The sequence below is a fragment of the Cyprinus carpio genome, chromosome B16 (assembly GCF_018340385.1).
Source record: "Cyprinus carpio isolate SPL01 chromosome B16, ASM1834038v1, whole genome shotgun sequence".
NCBI lineage: Eukaryota > Metazoa > Chordata > Actinopteri > Cypriniformes > Cyprinidae > Cyprinus > Cyprinus carpio.
This window is the reverse complement of record NC_056612.1, coordinates 4,530,515-4,547,511: the sequence shown is the minus strand read 5'-3', so window position 1 is coordinate 4,547,511 and position 16,997 is coordinate 4,530,515. Positions and strand designations below refer to the sequence as shown.

The 16,997-nt window shown below is 36.2% G+C and overlaps 1 protein-coding gene across 4 annotated transcripts; it reads right to left on the bottom strand.

Moving 5' to 3' along the window:
• Window positions 1–4,707: 4,707 nt before the first annotated feature.
• On the bottom strand, window positions 4,708–15,586 carry LOC109076108 (CUB domain-containing protein 1-like). 4 transcript variants are annotated; one of them, XM_042740394.1, is made up of 9 exons: window positions 15,314–15,586; window positions 14,425–14,648; window positions 13,081–13,266; window positions 12,633–12,995; window positions 8,056–8,253; window positions 6,801–7,178; window positions 6,341–6,694; window positions 6,155–6,236; window positions 4,708–5,207 (listed from the first exon to the last, which is right to left on the bottom strand). In XM_042740394.1, the coding sequence occupies exons 1-9, from the start codon at window positions 15,397–15,399 to the stop codon at window positions 4,784–4,786; spliced, it is 2,295 nt and encodes a 764-aa protein (XP_042596328.1). In that variant the 5' UTR covers window positions 15,400–15,586; the 3' UTR covers window positions 4,708–4,783. The 4 variants fall into 4 exon arrangements, with proteins under 4 accessions (XP_042596328.1, XP_042596325.1, XP_042596326.1 ...); XM_042740391.1 differs by having other exon boundaries at window positions 13,081–13,407; window positions 15,314–15,584; XM_042740392.1 differs by having other exon boundaries at window positions 13,081–13,407; window positions 14,425–14,631; window positions 15,314–15,582.
• Window positions 15,587–16,997: the final 1,411 nt, after the last annotated feature.

The window sequence follows — 16,997 nt, the reverse complement described above, 5'->3', positions numbered from 1 at the left end:
TAACAGCGGTGGTTATATGTCTCAATCAAACTTGAAGCAAAATGTGTTCATTCTGCGTGTTGTTTCAGGGTTGGCATCATCTCTTCTCAGGTGTTCGGTCACCTCAGAGCTTTAAGAGTTGGATCCAGACTGAAGCTGGTGTTATTTATGTCTTGAGAAGACAAAAGCTGCATGTTTGTAAGAAACAGAACTGTCGTTAAGCCGTTTCAACTTCAAACTGTTGCTTCTGGCCAAAATCCTCTATCCATAATATTGCTTTCTCCAGTGAACAAATCTATTCTGACGGCACCCATTCACTGCAGAGGGTCCATTGGTGAGCAAGTGATGACACATTTCTCCAGATCTGTTCCCATCTCGGATCTCCAGAGGGTGAGTAAATTCTCAGCAAATTGTCATTTTTGGGTGAGCTATTCTTTAAATAGGTCTCCTAACCAGACATAGTAATTAGCTGGACAGCAATCAGCTGTCAGTTATTTCAGAGGTTTAGTTTGTTCTTTGTTATCAATGAACGGTGACTAATAATGTGTCTAACAGTTTTCTATATGTATAAATTATGGCAATTTATGTTTCTTACTTTCATTGATACTTTTCAAAGCAAAAATTAAAATATATAAAAAAATGTTGATCTATTTCTCATTCTTTTTTGCTTTAATTATACATATATATATATATATATATATATATATATATATATATATATATATCTGCATGCGCAGAGACAAATTTGATAAGCAAACATTTGTGACATAAGTGACTTCTTTTTCATGTCAGAATTGTGAGATGAAAAGCCGCAATACCTTTTTTCTTTTTTATTCAGTTAAGTAAAGTGGCTTCCATAGATGTTGTCACAGCGGGAGTCTGTCATTAAAACAACCCATTATAGGCTTTTTAGCAAAATTTAAAGAGTTAAAATTATTATAAAACACAATAGAATTTTGTTTTTAGGATGGAAAGAAATAAAGTTCTATATTTGTTGCCCAGATACACATTACTGGTCTTTCTGCTCGCCAAGGCTGCATATATTTGACCACAAAAACAATAAAAACAATTTAAAATACCTGTATTCTATCTGAATGTATTTTACAATTAAAATTGTAATTTAATATATCTTTTCTGACAACATTTGAAACCTGGAGTACTGATGCTGAAAATTCAGCTTTGATCACAGCAATAAAATACATTTTACAATATATTCAGATAGAAAACAGCTATTTTAAATTGCAATAGTATTTCACAATATTGCTGTTTTTACAGCGCTGGTCCTTAATTAAACTTTTGACTGGTAGTGCAAATGTAACTCTCTCCCTCAAGCTGACATTTATGCAAGATACTTATGAAGAGAGAACAAAGTTCATGTCCTATCTAACTGCTGCATGTGCTTCTAGTTAAGACCCATAATATCCACCCATGTTTTCATTTATTATTCTACGCTTGCCAAGCGTCTGTGAGTGTAGAGAACAGACAGATACTGAGGTTAGAGCACTGATGTAATACAAAAATAGAAATACTGCACAACAGCGCAAAGAATAAAACGATAACAATAATACATATTACATATAATTATTACTGGTAATTAATAACTGTAATAAGAAGCCACTGATACACTGATGTGTAATTATGCAATGCAAAATAAGGTAATACTACATAATAATAACTCATTCTTACTACTAAATAATAAATAACAACAATACTGTAAAATAACTGCAGTAATGTCGGCCAGAATAAGGCTTGCTGCTCTGTTGAAGACGCAGCTGATGATGGGCAGGTTCACTTCAGCTCAACACATCAGAGTGCTTCGTGTCTCAAACGCTTCCAGCTTCACGTTCAGTGAGGAAGATGGATTCAGAGCTGTCAAGTTTCTTTTCTGTGTGGTTTGTCTGGTGCGCTGCAGCCCGGAGCAGAGCTCCACAAAGAGAAAGAAAGGCAAAAAAAGGTCAAATCATTCATTAACTGTCTAGCTACACAATTTCTACACAGCAAACCATTTCTGTGCCCTCATTTTTATTTGTTTTTATGCAATTGCCCGTTTGCATTACATAGATTTTACAAAATTATCTAATTTCTCTATTTTTAGAGTTTTTAATCCATTCTCAATTAAAAATATATTGTACATTGTGAATCTGAATTGACCTTGTTCATGTATAATGTGTAAATTTGTGCTTGTGTTCTGGTAATGAAGAGCAGAACAGTGCTGCTCTCGAGGAACAACAAGCTTTACAAACAGATATTGAGTGAAGCTGCATCTGGAAAGACATTGAAATGTGTCACTAACAGTCATAAGTTACATATACTATTTTTTTATTATTATTATTATCTTCTTATTAATAATAACAATAAACACATAAAAATTGTGGAAGTCAAGTGTGTCCTTGAACTTTAAAATCAAGTCCTTACTTGTGAAACATCAACTCCAGTTAAATATTGGTGGTATATTGTAAAACATTTCTTGGTGTAGTGGTTCATTGCACATTTTCCAGCAGTGTATTAGTGTTAAATGATTGACACCCAGATGCACAACAACAAGTAGTATACTTTAAGTAAAGCGCAAGTATATTTTCAAAGTATAATTTAGGTAGTAAGTATACTAAAATCAGAGTAATAGTATACTTGTAAGTACTATTTCAAAAAGTTCTTGGGACTTAATTGGCCCACTTTTTTAAAAACTAGTTTACCTCTCATGTTTTCCTATGTATTGCAACTACTGAAAACTATACAAGATAACTTATAGTGTACTGCAAACTTTGAAGTATACTCTCAGTAAACTACTGTTTTTATATTGCAAAGTATAGATTTCTTTAAGCAAGCTTAAAGTTTATAGTTTACTATTTATATTATTTTTATAATACTCAGCAGCCATCTTTCTGGAGACGAGAACGAGCAGCAGTATGATTACGTGCGGCAGACCGTCGGGCCAGAAGGACACATCTGGTTGGGCGTGAATGACATACTAAAGGAGGGTAAGTGGACCGACCAGACGGGCTCACAGATACGCTTCAAGCCCAAAGGAGGCCATAAATATTTCCAACATTTAAATCCAGAGACATATGCCGTTTTAACAAGTGAAATGGTCATTGGCATGTCAATGGTGCACATATCCATGCTACCCTTGTTGACGGTGGTGAACACAAGATCTCCCATGATTCAACGCTCTGTCACAGCACCATCGAGCTATGGCTTTGTTGTTGTTTTGAATAAGTGAGGTCTAGTGGTGAAACTTACATATTCGTTGCATCCCAAAAAAGGAAGACTTCCCTATATAGTATGCAAAAAAACAGTACACCCTCCAAAAAATAGCAAGTCCGAATTCATAGTAGTATTGCATAGTATATTTGTGAATGGCAGTGAAGCGACACAACTGACTCTAATAAGCAACATAGGCTAATAGTAACAACGTGGATGAAGTACATCCGAATTTCATTAATCATAGATAGTCTATGTATAAGAGTGCATAATATTGCACCACACCCTTCTTTTAATGCACCACCTCAGCTTAGGCATACATACATATACATACAGTAATCTTACCGTGAATGGGAAAAAAGATATGCCTATGATAAGCCTGTGTATAGGTAGATACCACAACCGCCATCTTGGATAGGTCAATGTTTTGTCACTCACAGGTGTTTTTTTGTTTTTTCTAAAAATCATTTTTCAAGATGCCACAACGCTGCAAGCCTCTGGTAAACTATGTTAAGTAACATGTTTATGTTGTGTTAACTAACAGCTTTGTCTTGTATTATGTTAGTTTAGTAAAAAAAAGCTCTAGTCTATTGCAGAGCTAAATATTCATAGCTGTGTACAATTACAGTTGCAGAAACACAGTCAGCTTGATCTCGAGTGTTCATGGTCTGGCTTTGGCCGTTCCAAAATGGCGGACGATGTGGGCCGGCCATAAAAACAGCTGCTAATAAGGCATCTACCCATGTATAGAACGTATTTGTTAACTGTCACAAATTGAAATATAGCACCCAGTCAGTACGGGATTTTGGATGTGTGTAGTTTCTTGTATTTTGCTACATTTGGGACCCCTACAGTTAAGTGAGTGGAATTCATTGCTAGGCTGTAATACTTTCGTAATTAAGATGGATAGCGGTACATGTGCAGTTGCTGCCATAAACCAGTCCACACTTTTCATGGTTTTTCACACCTGTTTACCAAACTTCCAGAAGAGATGAGTGCGGACCCTGCTGAAATTGATATATATATATATAGAGAGAGAGAGAGAGAGAGAGAGAGAGAGAGACCATTACAGAATTTGTAATGGTTTTATTAGTTATAATGGGAATTATACTGGTTTTAATGGAAACTGTAATGGTCCCTGTTGATCTCTACTGGTTATTGGCCACCTTCTATTGGCAGCTTGTTAACACCACTAAATTCTACTGGAATATGTCCCAAAACACTACAGGAAACCATTTTTTTATGGTTTTAATGGTTAAAAGCTGATGGTTTGTAATGTCTGTGATGGTATTTGTAGTGGAAACCATTCAAATTTCTGTGATTGAAGCCATTGGCCTATTAGAAGACTTTGCTATCATAAACAATTTTCTAAGGTCTGCAACAAAACCCCTGGGTCACGCCCTAATCACAAACCGTTTTCAGTCTTTTTCTAGAGAATACAACTTAACTTTTTTAGCTGTGAATAAATAAACAGATGTTTTAATTTTAAAAATTACATGCAATCTAAAAAAACAAGCATCCTCACAACAAAAAAAACTAAATAAAAAAAACAAATTAGATGGAGAGTCAAAAAGAAACTTTAGTTTACAGTAGTGCATTCTATTTAATCAGGACTGTTCCCCTCACACACACGGTCTTGTTTCATAGCCCCTCTCCTCTTCGGGGAGTCAGATGTAGTTGACTGTCCCTGAGCACAACCATAGAGCTCATTGTCAATCAAGGCACTGCTTTTAGTGACGAGGTTTTCACCTTCTCTGACTGGTCTCTCAGCTAAAGCTGGGTTATTCAGAGGTGAATAATCCAGCTTGAGATCACTCTCATCTGCAGTGGCTTCTTCATATTCTTCTTTTTCATCATCATCTTTAAGCAGATGGCTATATATTAGAGTTTCATCGATGTACACATAAGTGTGTGGATCCTCCTCCTCCTCCTCCTGTGCTTTGGGGATGCCATGCAGGCCTGGAAGGAAAGCGTGCTCACTGGGATTGTAGACGGACACTGGGGGAGCCTTATTCCTCTTCTTTTTCCTGTGTAATATTACGATGTTTTGTTAAAAATCAATTTCGATAAAATACTTGAAAGGGCTTCAAGAGAGAAGCCCAGTTCCTGATTGGAAACAAACAAGTGTAGAAATTTTCTTGAGACTGAATATCAATAATTCTCAAAAAAAAAAAAATGTTTTTATTTTTACTGCTACTTCATGCCAAAATGTTTGTAGTGGGTATGACCACTTTTACTAAAATGGTTATAACTCTTGAATGGATATTTTTATCAAATTTGGTACAAGTGTGCATGAGCTAAATATGAGGTTACATGAAAAGGTGACATAGTGTCACTTGGTGACACTATAACAGGAAAAAAATTATGAAATTGTCTCCAACTATGGAACTGCTGGTCCGATTGTCTTGAAAATTGGCATGCTTTTGTCCAAGGTGCTATAACTGCTTATGAGGCCATTGAGATGATGTTAAAAACATGCCTGGCATCAGCAGCTACTAGACTGCTATTAACAGAGGCCAACTGGAATGAAACTCAATGGGCCTGTTTGACTCATGGCCCCGAAAGTCTGAGAAATTTAAAAGAAATCAGCCACCAGGGGATGCTATCACAATTTACATGCGTGTAACTGATGGTATATTATGCAATATTTTACAAATATTTTACAGTTTATTCAAATCATGTCAATCTCCTCATTCTGAACAATTATTTAAGATTTTAAAAAACATAATTTCACGAACTTGTCCTGAGCGTTTTGCTCAAGCTTTGCTCAGCTTGACATGACATAAGATCATAAACAAATGCTTAAAAATAGTAAAAAAAAAAAAAAAAAAAAAAATGTATTTTTATGGAAAAGTACCTAAAAAAAAGATTACAGGCTTATTAAATAACAGACAATATTTATGCATGCACTGAAAATTTTTGAACCCCTGTTCAAAAATTGTTGCTTGCAGTTCTATTTAAAACATGTTCTCACCTGAGGAAAAAACAGATCCCCACGGCTGTTACGATCACCAACACAACTCCCACGATACTCAGGATGATGCCCAAAAGCTCATCTGAAAACATGACGAATTTCATATCATCATTCAAGTTTTTTTCTATATTACATGGAAATGCTAGTGGACAGAAGAAAGTACGCTGCCAGTTAAGGCGGTCTCACTTGTGCTGTTTTGCAGCGTGACCTCCATCATCGCCCGGAAGGCTCCTGTCGGTGACTTGCAGTTAGTCATGTTCAGGTAAAAACTTTCTGGAACCAGGAGATCCTTAATCTTCTCATCTCTTTTAGTGCTGTACAGGGTCGTTTGAGAGCGAATGGTCTGCACTGCGATGTTTGTGTGCACCTCCTTACACTTGGGCTGGCTGACATTTCTGAACTTCACATTGCTTTTAAACTGAGGCTCCAGGTTAACAATCCAGGACACGGTGCTAGACGCCTTCATTCCAGACGGCCAGGCTGGGGTCGCCAACACGGTAGGGTTATCCATTTTTGGTGCAACAGTGAATATATAGTGCTCTGTATGAGGAACAGTAAAGACTCAAACACTGATTTTTGATATCAGTAATAATCTGAGCAGGTACACTACCAGTTTATGGATTGGATTTATAATGAAAGCATTTACCTGATATGGCCTGTGTAAATGAATAGGTTAAGAAGGGTTTAGTTGCCAAATTCCGGTCATTGAAACTCGTGACGGAGGCAGTTATTGCAATCTTGGATTCACGGATTTGGATTTTCTGAATGGTTCCCATTGGACAATACTGCCCAAGAGTGATGCTGGAGTTAACATGGGCCACATTAAGCAGGATGATGCTGTTGCATTTGTCTTCAGGCGGACAGTAACGCAGACTTCCCGCAGGAGACTGCAGCTCCACTGCACTGTTCTGAGGGCCATGAAGATGCCAGATGATCGTCTTCAAAACTCCTGGGATACACTGCTGCTCGTAGATGAAAGTTAGAGGGAATGGAGTGGAGGCACAGTCTCTCCATTCTTTACATTCTATTGATTAAAAAAACAAAGTAGTTTAATGAATAGAGGAATATTTCAGCATTAGGGCCCAAGAAGGAGTGTACAGGACGGTTGACACCAAGAGCGATAACTATAAGGACAACTATTTAAGGTGTCCAAAAAAATAAACTATATAACGTGTTCACACTGGTAGACAATGAGGTTGTTTATTCTAAGAGTGCACTACTATTTTGCCATCGGTCAAATTCTGGATTTTGCATTTTAAAAAGTTGTGTGTGTTCTGATTGGCTGTCAATATTTTTTATTGTTTTATCAGCTAGAAAATTCATATCAAAAGAGATTCCAACAATATTATTCCCCTGTGTTGTTATCATTAGTTTTCCCTATTCTCATAGAATTAGAATGATTACTAAAACTTAGTTGTATAGTTATTGTCCTGGTTATTGCCCTTTTCTTCTTCTTCTTGTGCCACTGTTGTTTAAAGGAAAGTTGTGAAATTTGGCACACTGAGTGGGGAGGGTCTAAAAATTACCTGTACCATTTTTAGTTTCTGTATGTAAAACACTTTAGCTCCACCATCTGCTCAGAATTCATTATTCTTAGACCTTGGGTCTAGACACATTTGTATTTCCCTCTGATTCTATTGGTAATTCAGAGTAGAATGAACTCATCAGTTTGTAACCTCCCCATCTTGGACTTCTACCAAAAAACTAAATTTATTCATCACCAAAAATGGCTCGGATAATCACCACAAATAATAATAATAAACATGTAAGTTATGTTAAATATCGATATAGCTGGTGATTATTCTGTTCTAATGGTGACTGGGAGAAACAAGAGTACTTTACAGTGTGAAAAAACTCAAAGCTCAAAAATGCAGGGTGCATCATTTGACAGAGTTGAGTACCTATGGTCTGGTTGACAGTCAACTCTACTTCATCCTTGTTACAGTCAAAGGAGTTCAGGACAAAATGGTTCCCTGAAGCTATGGTGATCGTGTCCATCATTACCGAATCCAGTTTCAACACACAGGTTGACTTGGGATCCTTTTTATTTACACGTATCTGTAGTACTTGCTTCTCCGGCAGATCCCCTTCACATTGCCCTGCAACAGCGGAAAGAGTAAGAAAAATAGATTAAAAAAAAACAAAAACATATGAAACATTATTGGTCCATTCACTTAATAAATGGGCTAAATAATTACACAGACATGAATTATTGATTAAAGTTTAATTTACTAGTTGCTGACCATTGAGGGTTTTTCAGTGGCCAATGGCTGATACCTGGAAGGCAGGCTGGCTGATTGGTGATTTGATGCTGATATATAGAGTATGGCTAAATTTTATGATAGAAAAAAAGCACAATAAATCCTGCTGAAAAGAAAACATTTTCGTAAAATTAACCGAAAGAATTAGAAGGGGAAATAATGGTTTGCTATCAACTGACAAAGCTGTCAAATTTGAACATTTTGAAAAGTTAAACAAGGTCAAATTTATTGGTTGATCACTAAAAATGATTTTATTAGCTAACTGTAGAGCCTGCAGATGATGTTTCCGTGCACAAGAAGCGGTTTATTCTAGGGTTTTCACAGAACACAGTATTCAGAAATAATGTAAACAGCACTTTCATTATGCCTGGTTTAACACACCTGGATTTCTGCTATAGAACTGGTCGTGTAAATGCATAAGCGGTGTTCTTACAGGTTTCTGAAGTGTGTTCATGTGCATCGAAGGACTAAAGTTATGGCACCGCATTGTGTTATAAATAAAGAATATGTTGCTAACACAGTGCATGTAAAACACCGCTTTTATGGGGTAAACAGCTTTCTCACAATAAGCGGATTTCTGGTGTTAAACATAATCAGTTACGAGGGTAACACAAGTCATGTGTGTTTTGCAAACTGATAACTTTTTGGAAGTATAATGAGCAATTTGAATTCCAGAGTTACTTTTTCAAATTTGTTTCAAATGATCTTTTTCTAGAAGTATTTTTGACACACTCAACACATTTGAAAAACTTTCCTCTGGATGAATTTTACAAGCTTGATTTTACACAAATTATGTCCAATAAGTTGACCACATATAAACAGCTTAAAAAAAAAAAACAGCATAAATTTAAAGGGATACTCCACCCCAAACACAATTTAAGATATTTTGGATGAAAACAGGGAGGCTTGAGGGCCGTTTCATAGTCAACGCATCTGTACGCATACGCGTCCCCAAGGCTACGCATCGTTACGCTTCGGCCGCCATTATGCGTCGGTGCATAGCCGCGTAGCCAAATGTGTGGTCCTAGTTTTTGATACGTGACGCGCCGTTGCATGCAATACTATGCGTTGTCGGTGAGGGTGACATTGCAAGTATTGTACATTAATTCAAGTATATTGTGTTTACAGAAGAAGAAGGTTTGAATACAATGGCGGGCGAAGAGGAAAAATTATGCGAGCTTATACGTATAACATACCACCGCCTATCTCTGCGCTGCCTTTGTTGCCGCCGATGTAAAATCATCAATAGAATGCACTCCTCTTCAGTTGCCATTTTGATCTGAATATCACGTGACCCGACTCTACTAATATCACCCGACTCTACTACCCCCTGTTGCTTGAGCGGTGTATTGCATACACGCATCGCCCGTGACGCTTGCGTCCACTGTTTAGATTATGAAAGGGAGCGCGTCGTTCGCGTCGCTGGCATTGCTTGCTCGCGTTGACTATGTAAAGGCCCTAAGACTGTCCCATAGACCAGTGGTTCCCAACCTTTTTCCTTGGGGCCCCCCCTATGTACATATTTAACAATCCATGACCCCCCCCCCATATATATATATATATATATATTAGTGCTGGGAAAAAATTTATCGCATCCAAAATAAAAGTTTGTGTTTGCATAATATATATGTGTGTACTGTGTATAATTATTTTGTATATATAAATACACACATATGCATGTATATATTTAATATTTTTATTTATTTATATATAAATTATTTATATTTATAATATAAATTATGTATAAATGTATATACAGTATATACATGCAAAAAAAATTAAATTAATACATGCATATGCGTGTATTTATATACAAAATAATTATACACAGTTCACACACATATATTATGCAAACACAAACTTTTATTTTGGATGCAATTAATTTTTTTCCCAGCACTAATATATATATAAGGAGTGTAACGGTTCACAAAATTCATGGTTCGGTTCGATACGATTCACTTGTTTCACGGTACGGTTCGGTACGTTTTTGATACAGCAAAAAGAAAGAAATGCCAGAGAAATTTCCTTGATTTCTTTTTTTTATATTAAAACTAACATAATAAAGTGTGATATTTTTTACTTTGAGTAATTCTGGAGCTATAATTGATTCTTCTTTTGAGCATATAAAACAAAAACAGCTTCTTGGAAAAAATGAAATATTGTAAGTAGTTATAAACCAAGGTTTATTTTATTTCAGATTAACATTTGAGGGCAGCAATTGTATTCATAATGTCAAAATAAAACCGACGTAATGTTACTTGAAGGCATTATAGCCTACTATTCCTGCCAAACTTTCATGGTTGCAGTCAGTGTTACTACAGTAAATCCATGGTGAATGTTGCAGATCTGGACACTGTATAGTTCATTCGCGGCACAATGTTTCTTCCTGGTTTCCACGCGCTGTTTGATCCGTTAATAACGGAGAAATGTGAATGTTTCTCTCTAGATCTCGCAGCGATGTTATTACTTCTGTGGCAAATTCAAATGCTTTCTTTACTGGATCTCTTATTAACGCTGTGTGGTAACAGCGTCACATGATCACGATCGGCTCGCGCTGCACTGGTCCAAACTGATAAACGGTCCGTCAACCACACAATAACGAGCAGTTTCGTTCCTCTTGCATTATGTTTGCCATTTGATGTTGGGCACTGTTGTGGTCGCGCCGGCGTCTCTTACATTATGAGCGCGCTTGCCACGCGCAACGCGCCTACATTTGAAATAATGAAATTGTAATTGAAATCGGCACTGTTAGCATATGATTTTTTAAAAACTTTGAAAAAATATTTTTATATAAAAAAATATTTTATATTTTATATAGTAGAACATTTTATGCATCTTTATTCACCTCAAAGCATATACGCACTTGACACTTGCTATAATTGTAACTTTAACATGTTACTCCAACATGATAAAAATATTTAAACAAGGGATGAAATTAAAAGCAAAAATCCCTACTGCATTTAAGATATAATGTTTGTCATGATTGTCTGCTCGATGTTGAAACACTGCCTGAAATCAGTGTTGATTCAATGACTGCTGCTCTATATTTCATCCTTCTCCACCCTGATCAAACGTGAAAAAGCAAGGCTGACTAAAGTAGCTTAAGAAGCAACTCCTGCGAGACCCGAGGCTCTTCAAAATCCACTGAAAAGAAAGCAAGCTCTCTTCTCATATCCTGTATTCATGAGTCATGCCCTGCTTGGGTTTTCCACAATGACACAACAGATGGCTCAATCAAAGTTAGGCCTTGTGTACCCAAAGTAAATCAATAATGATAAAGCTATTAATCAATAATAATAAAAATGTGTCAAGAAAACAATCACATACAAATGCAACAAATCTAAAATATCTTCTAAAATCTTCTAAACCCAGTGTTCGAGAACAACACACTTTTGGCTACACTATATAAACTACATGAATGAAAATAAGGTTTTTGACCACTGACAATGAGTAAAATTAAAAAATGTGCACATGGAGCCACAAGAGAGCCACAATTTCTCTGGGTCTGAACCATATAGTTCCTTAAAAATTTACAAAATCAAAAATACAGTTTGTTAAGTATAGAATCCAAAAGGATATTGAGATATATTTAATACTTCTGGAGTTACAGGCAGACAAACTTTGCAAAAAAAAAAAAAATCTATGGCACTCAGATGGGTATGGAGCCACATTGAGAGCTAATATCCCTGGAACTGAATCATATAGGGCCTTAAAAATGAAGATACCAAAAGAAATTTTTGCTAAGAAAGGATATTGAGACATTTTATATTTCTTGAGTTACAGGCATGCAAACTTTGGAATTAAATGTGAAAGGTGATTTTTGACCCTTGGCATATAATGCAACAGGGACTGCAGAAGTGAACTGATTTTTAATATTAGACCTATCAATCTCGGTTTAAAAATGAAATAATAAGGCTGCCATTTCTTTTTCAGAATTGTTCCTCCCCCGTAGCTCAAGGTCTAACATAAGAACTGTCACTTTGTCTTCTTTTTAAAAATAGTGGATTACTCAGTAAATATGCATCCATAGAATTTAGTATTTTGGCTTCTCGTCTTCATTTATGTTGTTTTTTCTCCACCAACCAAACAAACAAATCAAACAATCTTAGTCAGAGCCCTCTGGTTGAGTTGACACAGAATGACCCAATATGATTTCTATAAAAGTAGCTATAAATACACAATTCTAATTATGAAAGCAAATCATTTATGTTACCTACCCTTGCTTCTCTTGATGGCAGAGATCTGGAAGCGCACCATTAGGTCTTGTGATGGAGGCTGTGGTCCGGACAGTCTGCAGTTCTTAATGGAGAGGTTAAAGTTTCCAGGCTCCACCGACGGCTGGCTTACATTCATCAGCTTCACCAGAGGCTCTTTGCCCTGCCAAGTGTACTTCATTGTAGGGATGTTTTCAGGCTGGAGGCATGCTGGAACAGTGTAGCTCAGAATGCGCACATCAGTGTAGTACGCCTGAGGAACGGTGAAATACCACACTGTCTCTGCATTTTCAGGAAAAGCGACTGGGGTAAAGAAGTCCTGGGTTGAACTCCTCTCTGGGAGAACAACATGGAAATTTGCCAGTGCTGTAAAATAAAGTACAACATTTCTCATATACTGTATGTCGACTTTGTTTAGACAATTTGTGCTTAAATATACACGTTTGCTTACAGTTAATGAGAGGTCCCAGTGACACACCGATAACCTTCTCGTCCAGAGCTCGACCTCCAGACACTTCCAAAGACAGTTTGCCAACGTTACACACATCCACTTGTCTAATGGTTCCATTCTGACAAAACCTCCCAACGCTGATATTGTCCACTGCGAGCATGTAAACGTGTTTGTCTGGGCAGCTGTCTGTGGGTTGAATCTGCTGTAAACCAGTACTACTGAAATTCAAATGTAAGGTCTTTTTATCTGGCGGCTTCAGATTCCAGATGAAGGTGCGATTGAACTTTTGAAAGGCATTGTGTTCTTTGGGTTCAATGTTATACATCACTGTGGAGCAAACGTGTGCGTCAAAGAAAGAATACAGTAGATATATTAATCTGAAAACAAATAAACATCTGCAAGCTATAATTGTTTAGTAATTTAAGATGGAGAATAATGTAAAAGTTAGCTTTTAAAACCCTCTGGTGCTCTTTAGTCATTTGTGACTGAAGTCTTTTTTTTTTTTTTTACTTTGATGGAATGGTATGAAACTTGGTAAAGGTACTGCCACTTGCTATGTAAACCAAAATAAAAAATAATAATAAAAATAATAATAATAAAAAAATAATAATAATAATATATATACATGATAGCACTGAAAATTAATTAAAGGAAATTGGTTTCTAGTGGAAATGCTTGGTACTGAAACAAAGTCTTACTGATTTTTTTTTTTCTGATATCAACCTTACATTATTTTTTTTAATTCTTCAGTTTTAGAGTTAAATGTGTCTTGGAAGATATATATTTTATATAACATTTGAAAATGCTATTCTTGTTTTTTTTTTTTTTTGTAACAATAAAAAACTTCTTTAATTTCCATTTTTTATTTCCATTGTTATTTTTTATTTTTCACTTGACTTCAGCAATAATATTCCAAGTGTCTTCTTGGAAAAGACACCAGCTGTGTTCCAAAGTGTTAAAGATTTATGGCTATTTAAGTTGGATATTACATTTTCAGGTCTACGCTCAAAAAGGGGTTAACAGTCGATAAATGGACTGCAGCATAAATGAAATTTAGTAAGATGAAAAAAAACATTTAAATTAAACAAATAATCCAACTACAATTTAGTACAATAATTTGGATTGAAATAAAAATATAAATTTGGTCACTTTTGCCCATCACGTGAGGACCACCAGAAGGTTAATAGGTACTGAGAGTTTACACACTTTATGTACAATTACAACACACACACACACACACACACACACACATACATACATACATACATACATACATACATATATATATATATATACACACACATATAATGTTTAAATGAAAATGTAAAGGATAAAAGCTCTCACCATTATCTCTGATGATCTGTACGGTGAACACATTCTCTGGCTGTGAGCAGTTGAAATCCAAACGCGTGTCACTTCTGAGGACCGCAGAGGACTGGCACAACTGTTGTGTGTCCTGTCTGATGCAAACTGTGCACTGTGTATTTGTGTGAGCACTATTAATGAGAATGGTTGTGTCCGGTTCAACAGCAATACGGAGCTCTGCACTACCTGAAATGATGCACAGACTTTTAACATCAAAATGTTAGGTTAAACTGAATGACTATATATAGAAAAAGTATATATATTAGACACTTTAACCACTGTAAACTCTTTTCGACAAAATCATAGCCTGCAATTATTTATAAAAGCACACAAAAAAAAAGAATAATAAAAAAAATTATGCATGTTGATCACCCCCAAAATAGCAGTTAAATGTTTGTGTGTGTGTGTGTGTGTGTGTGTGTGTGTGTGTGTGTGTGTGTGTGTGTGTGTGTCACTTTTATTTTATCTCAGGAGAGTGTGTGTGTGTGTGTGTGTGGAAAAGAGCTTGAAACATCCAGTGAAATGTGTCACTAGCCAGCATAAATCCAATAAATCAATGAATGCAACACCCTGCTGTCACTTTTTTTTTATCTCAGGAGACGGAGCACATTGTTGACCTGTATTTTTTCTATTTTTGCGAAACCATAATTCATTTCTAAAGTGAAAAGACATTTAAAAAACTACTAAAATACTGACCAAACATCAAAGCAAATTGTGTAAACTGGAACCATTTCCTTAAAAGTTTATAAAATCAGTCGAAGTTTAAGTTTGAGAAGTGGATTAATCCCAGTTTCCCGGACATCACATCGATGAATCCTAGGCTAATACCTGTGCAGGTAAGTCTCGCATGTGTGGGTTTGGCTGTTACCTGTGAGCTCCGGGACTGACGACAGGAAAATCCCAAAAAAGAGTGAAAAGCACGTGAACCGCCAAATTCGCATGACTTTTTAACATTAAAACTCCTTACAGTGGGCTAAAAGTGTACGCGTGCGCCATCGACAGTAGATATATTAGTCTTCGGTGTTCTTCAGAAGAAAGCGCTTCCTGGTTCGCGACAGACATTAGTCACCCGCTCCGTGGGGATGGGCGTATCGATACAAGTATCCGAAGATATAGCGATACTGACTGACGCGAGTATCCAAAATATCGATACTACGGTGTGTTTTATTTACGTGATTTTATTTATTTAACAAAAAAAAAAAAAAAAAAAAATGCATTGCATTGGACGAATAACGCATGTTAGTAAATAATCGTGTAGGATAGAACTGTTTTCCTGCTCATCTGAACACACAAATATGTTGCAAGACAGAACCAATCCATGACAGAGAGTGTTCACTCACTTCTGACAGTGCATTCAAACAGAGCCGCGCTTCACAAAGTATCATAAGAAAGCATTAAAGCTTATGGGAACGGCAGCCATGAACAATGCTTACCAGGGGATAGAAGAAAAAACATATATGTTTGATTTATTTCACAATAAACAAATTGAAATTATCCTACATAGTTTGTGCAATTACATTTATTGAATGTTAATATAAATCATACACTGTCAAAAAAGGTTGCATTTTATGCGTGCAGCAGCCTGTCACTGGCAGTCCCTTATGAAAATAAACCATGGTTTTACTAAAGTGACCATAGTTCAACTGTAGTAGTTGTAGATTTGAATCGTGTGTAAACAAAAATATAACCTAATAAGTTACAATTAAGGGGTATTGAATGTTAAAATGCGTTTTAAACAAAGTTAATTGGTTATCATTACCCATTTTACTCTTAGTAATTTAATAATTTAATAAATTTCATAATTTAAAAGTTTAGTTCAGAAGTATTGTATCGATATCGATGATACTGCCTTGAAAAATATCGGTATCGTATCGAAAACAAAATAAGTGTCGCCCATCCACGCCGCCTGTGTGAGTCCGCCTCGAGCGTGAAAATGGTTAAAGAACATGTCAAAACGACCTCGTGTTCACTCGGGTCACCTGAAAAACTTAAGACAGAGAATAAAATGACTTGAAAGCAGACTCATTTACCGACTTGTCATGTAAACAGCGTGTAGTAACGCAACTAAGTGTGTTATGTGTTAGTCCCGCCTCAAATTTGATAACCTCATTCATCAGAACAGGTAAGTCCTGGTCAGTAGCTGCTTAAAACACCCTTGTCTCTTTTCCCAGAACAATGTAAATTTTTGGCAAATGGGAAAGCACCAGGTAGTTGCATCAAAACCCTTTTATGACTAAAGCCCCCCCACACACACTTTGTTGCAAATGGGAACAGGCCAAAACCTGTCGGTCTGTCTGTGCATGCCATCCGGAAACAGATTGCAGTATCTTTGTCCCGTATAACAAATGTAACCATTTATCAACACCATATGTGTGTTTTTCAGTCAGTATTTAATTACTCATCCTTTTTAGAATATTTGTGACATGCAAGATGAAACAAAAAAAAAATGTGTGCACATTGAATGAATGATCTAGGTCCAATACAAACTCCACGGCCGCACTTGGTGCGTAATGTTGATTTCCACAAAAAATACAATATAATAATAATAATTT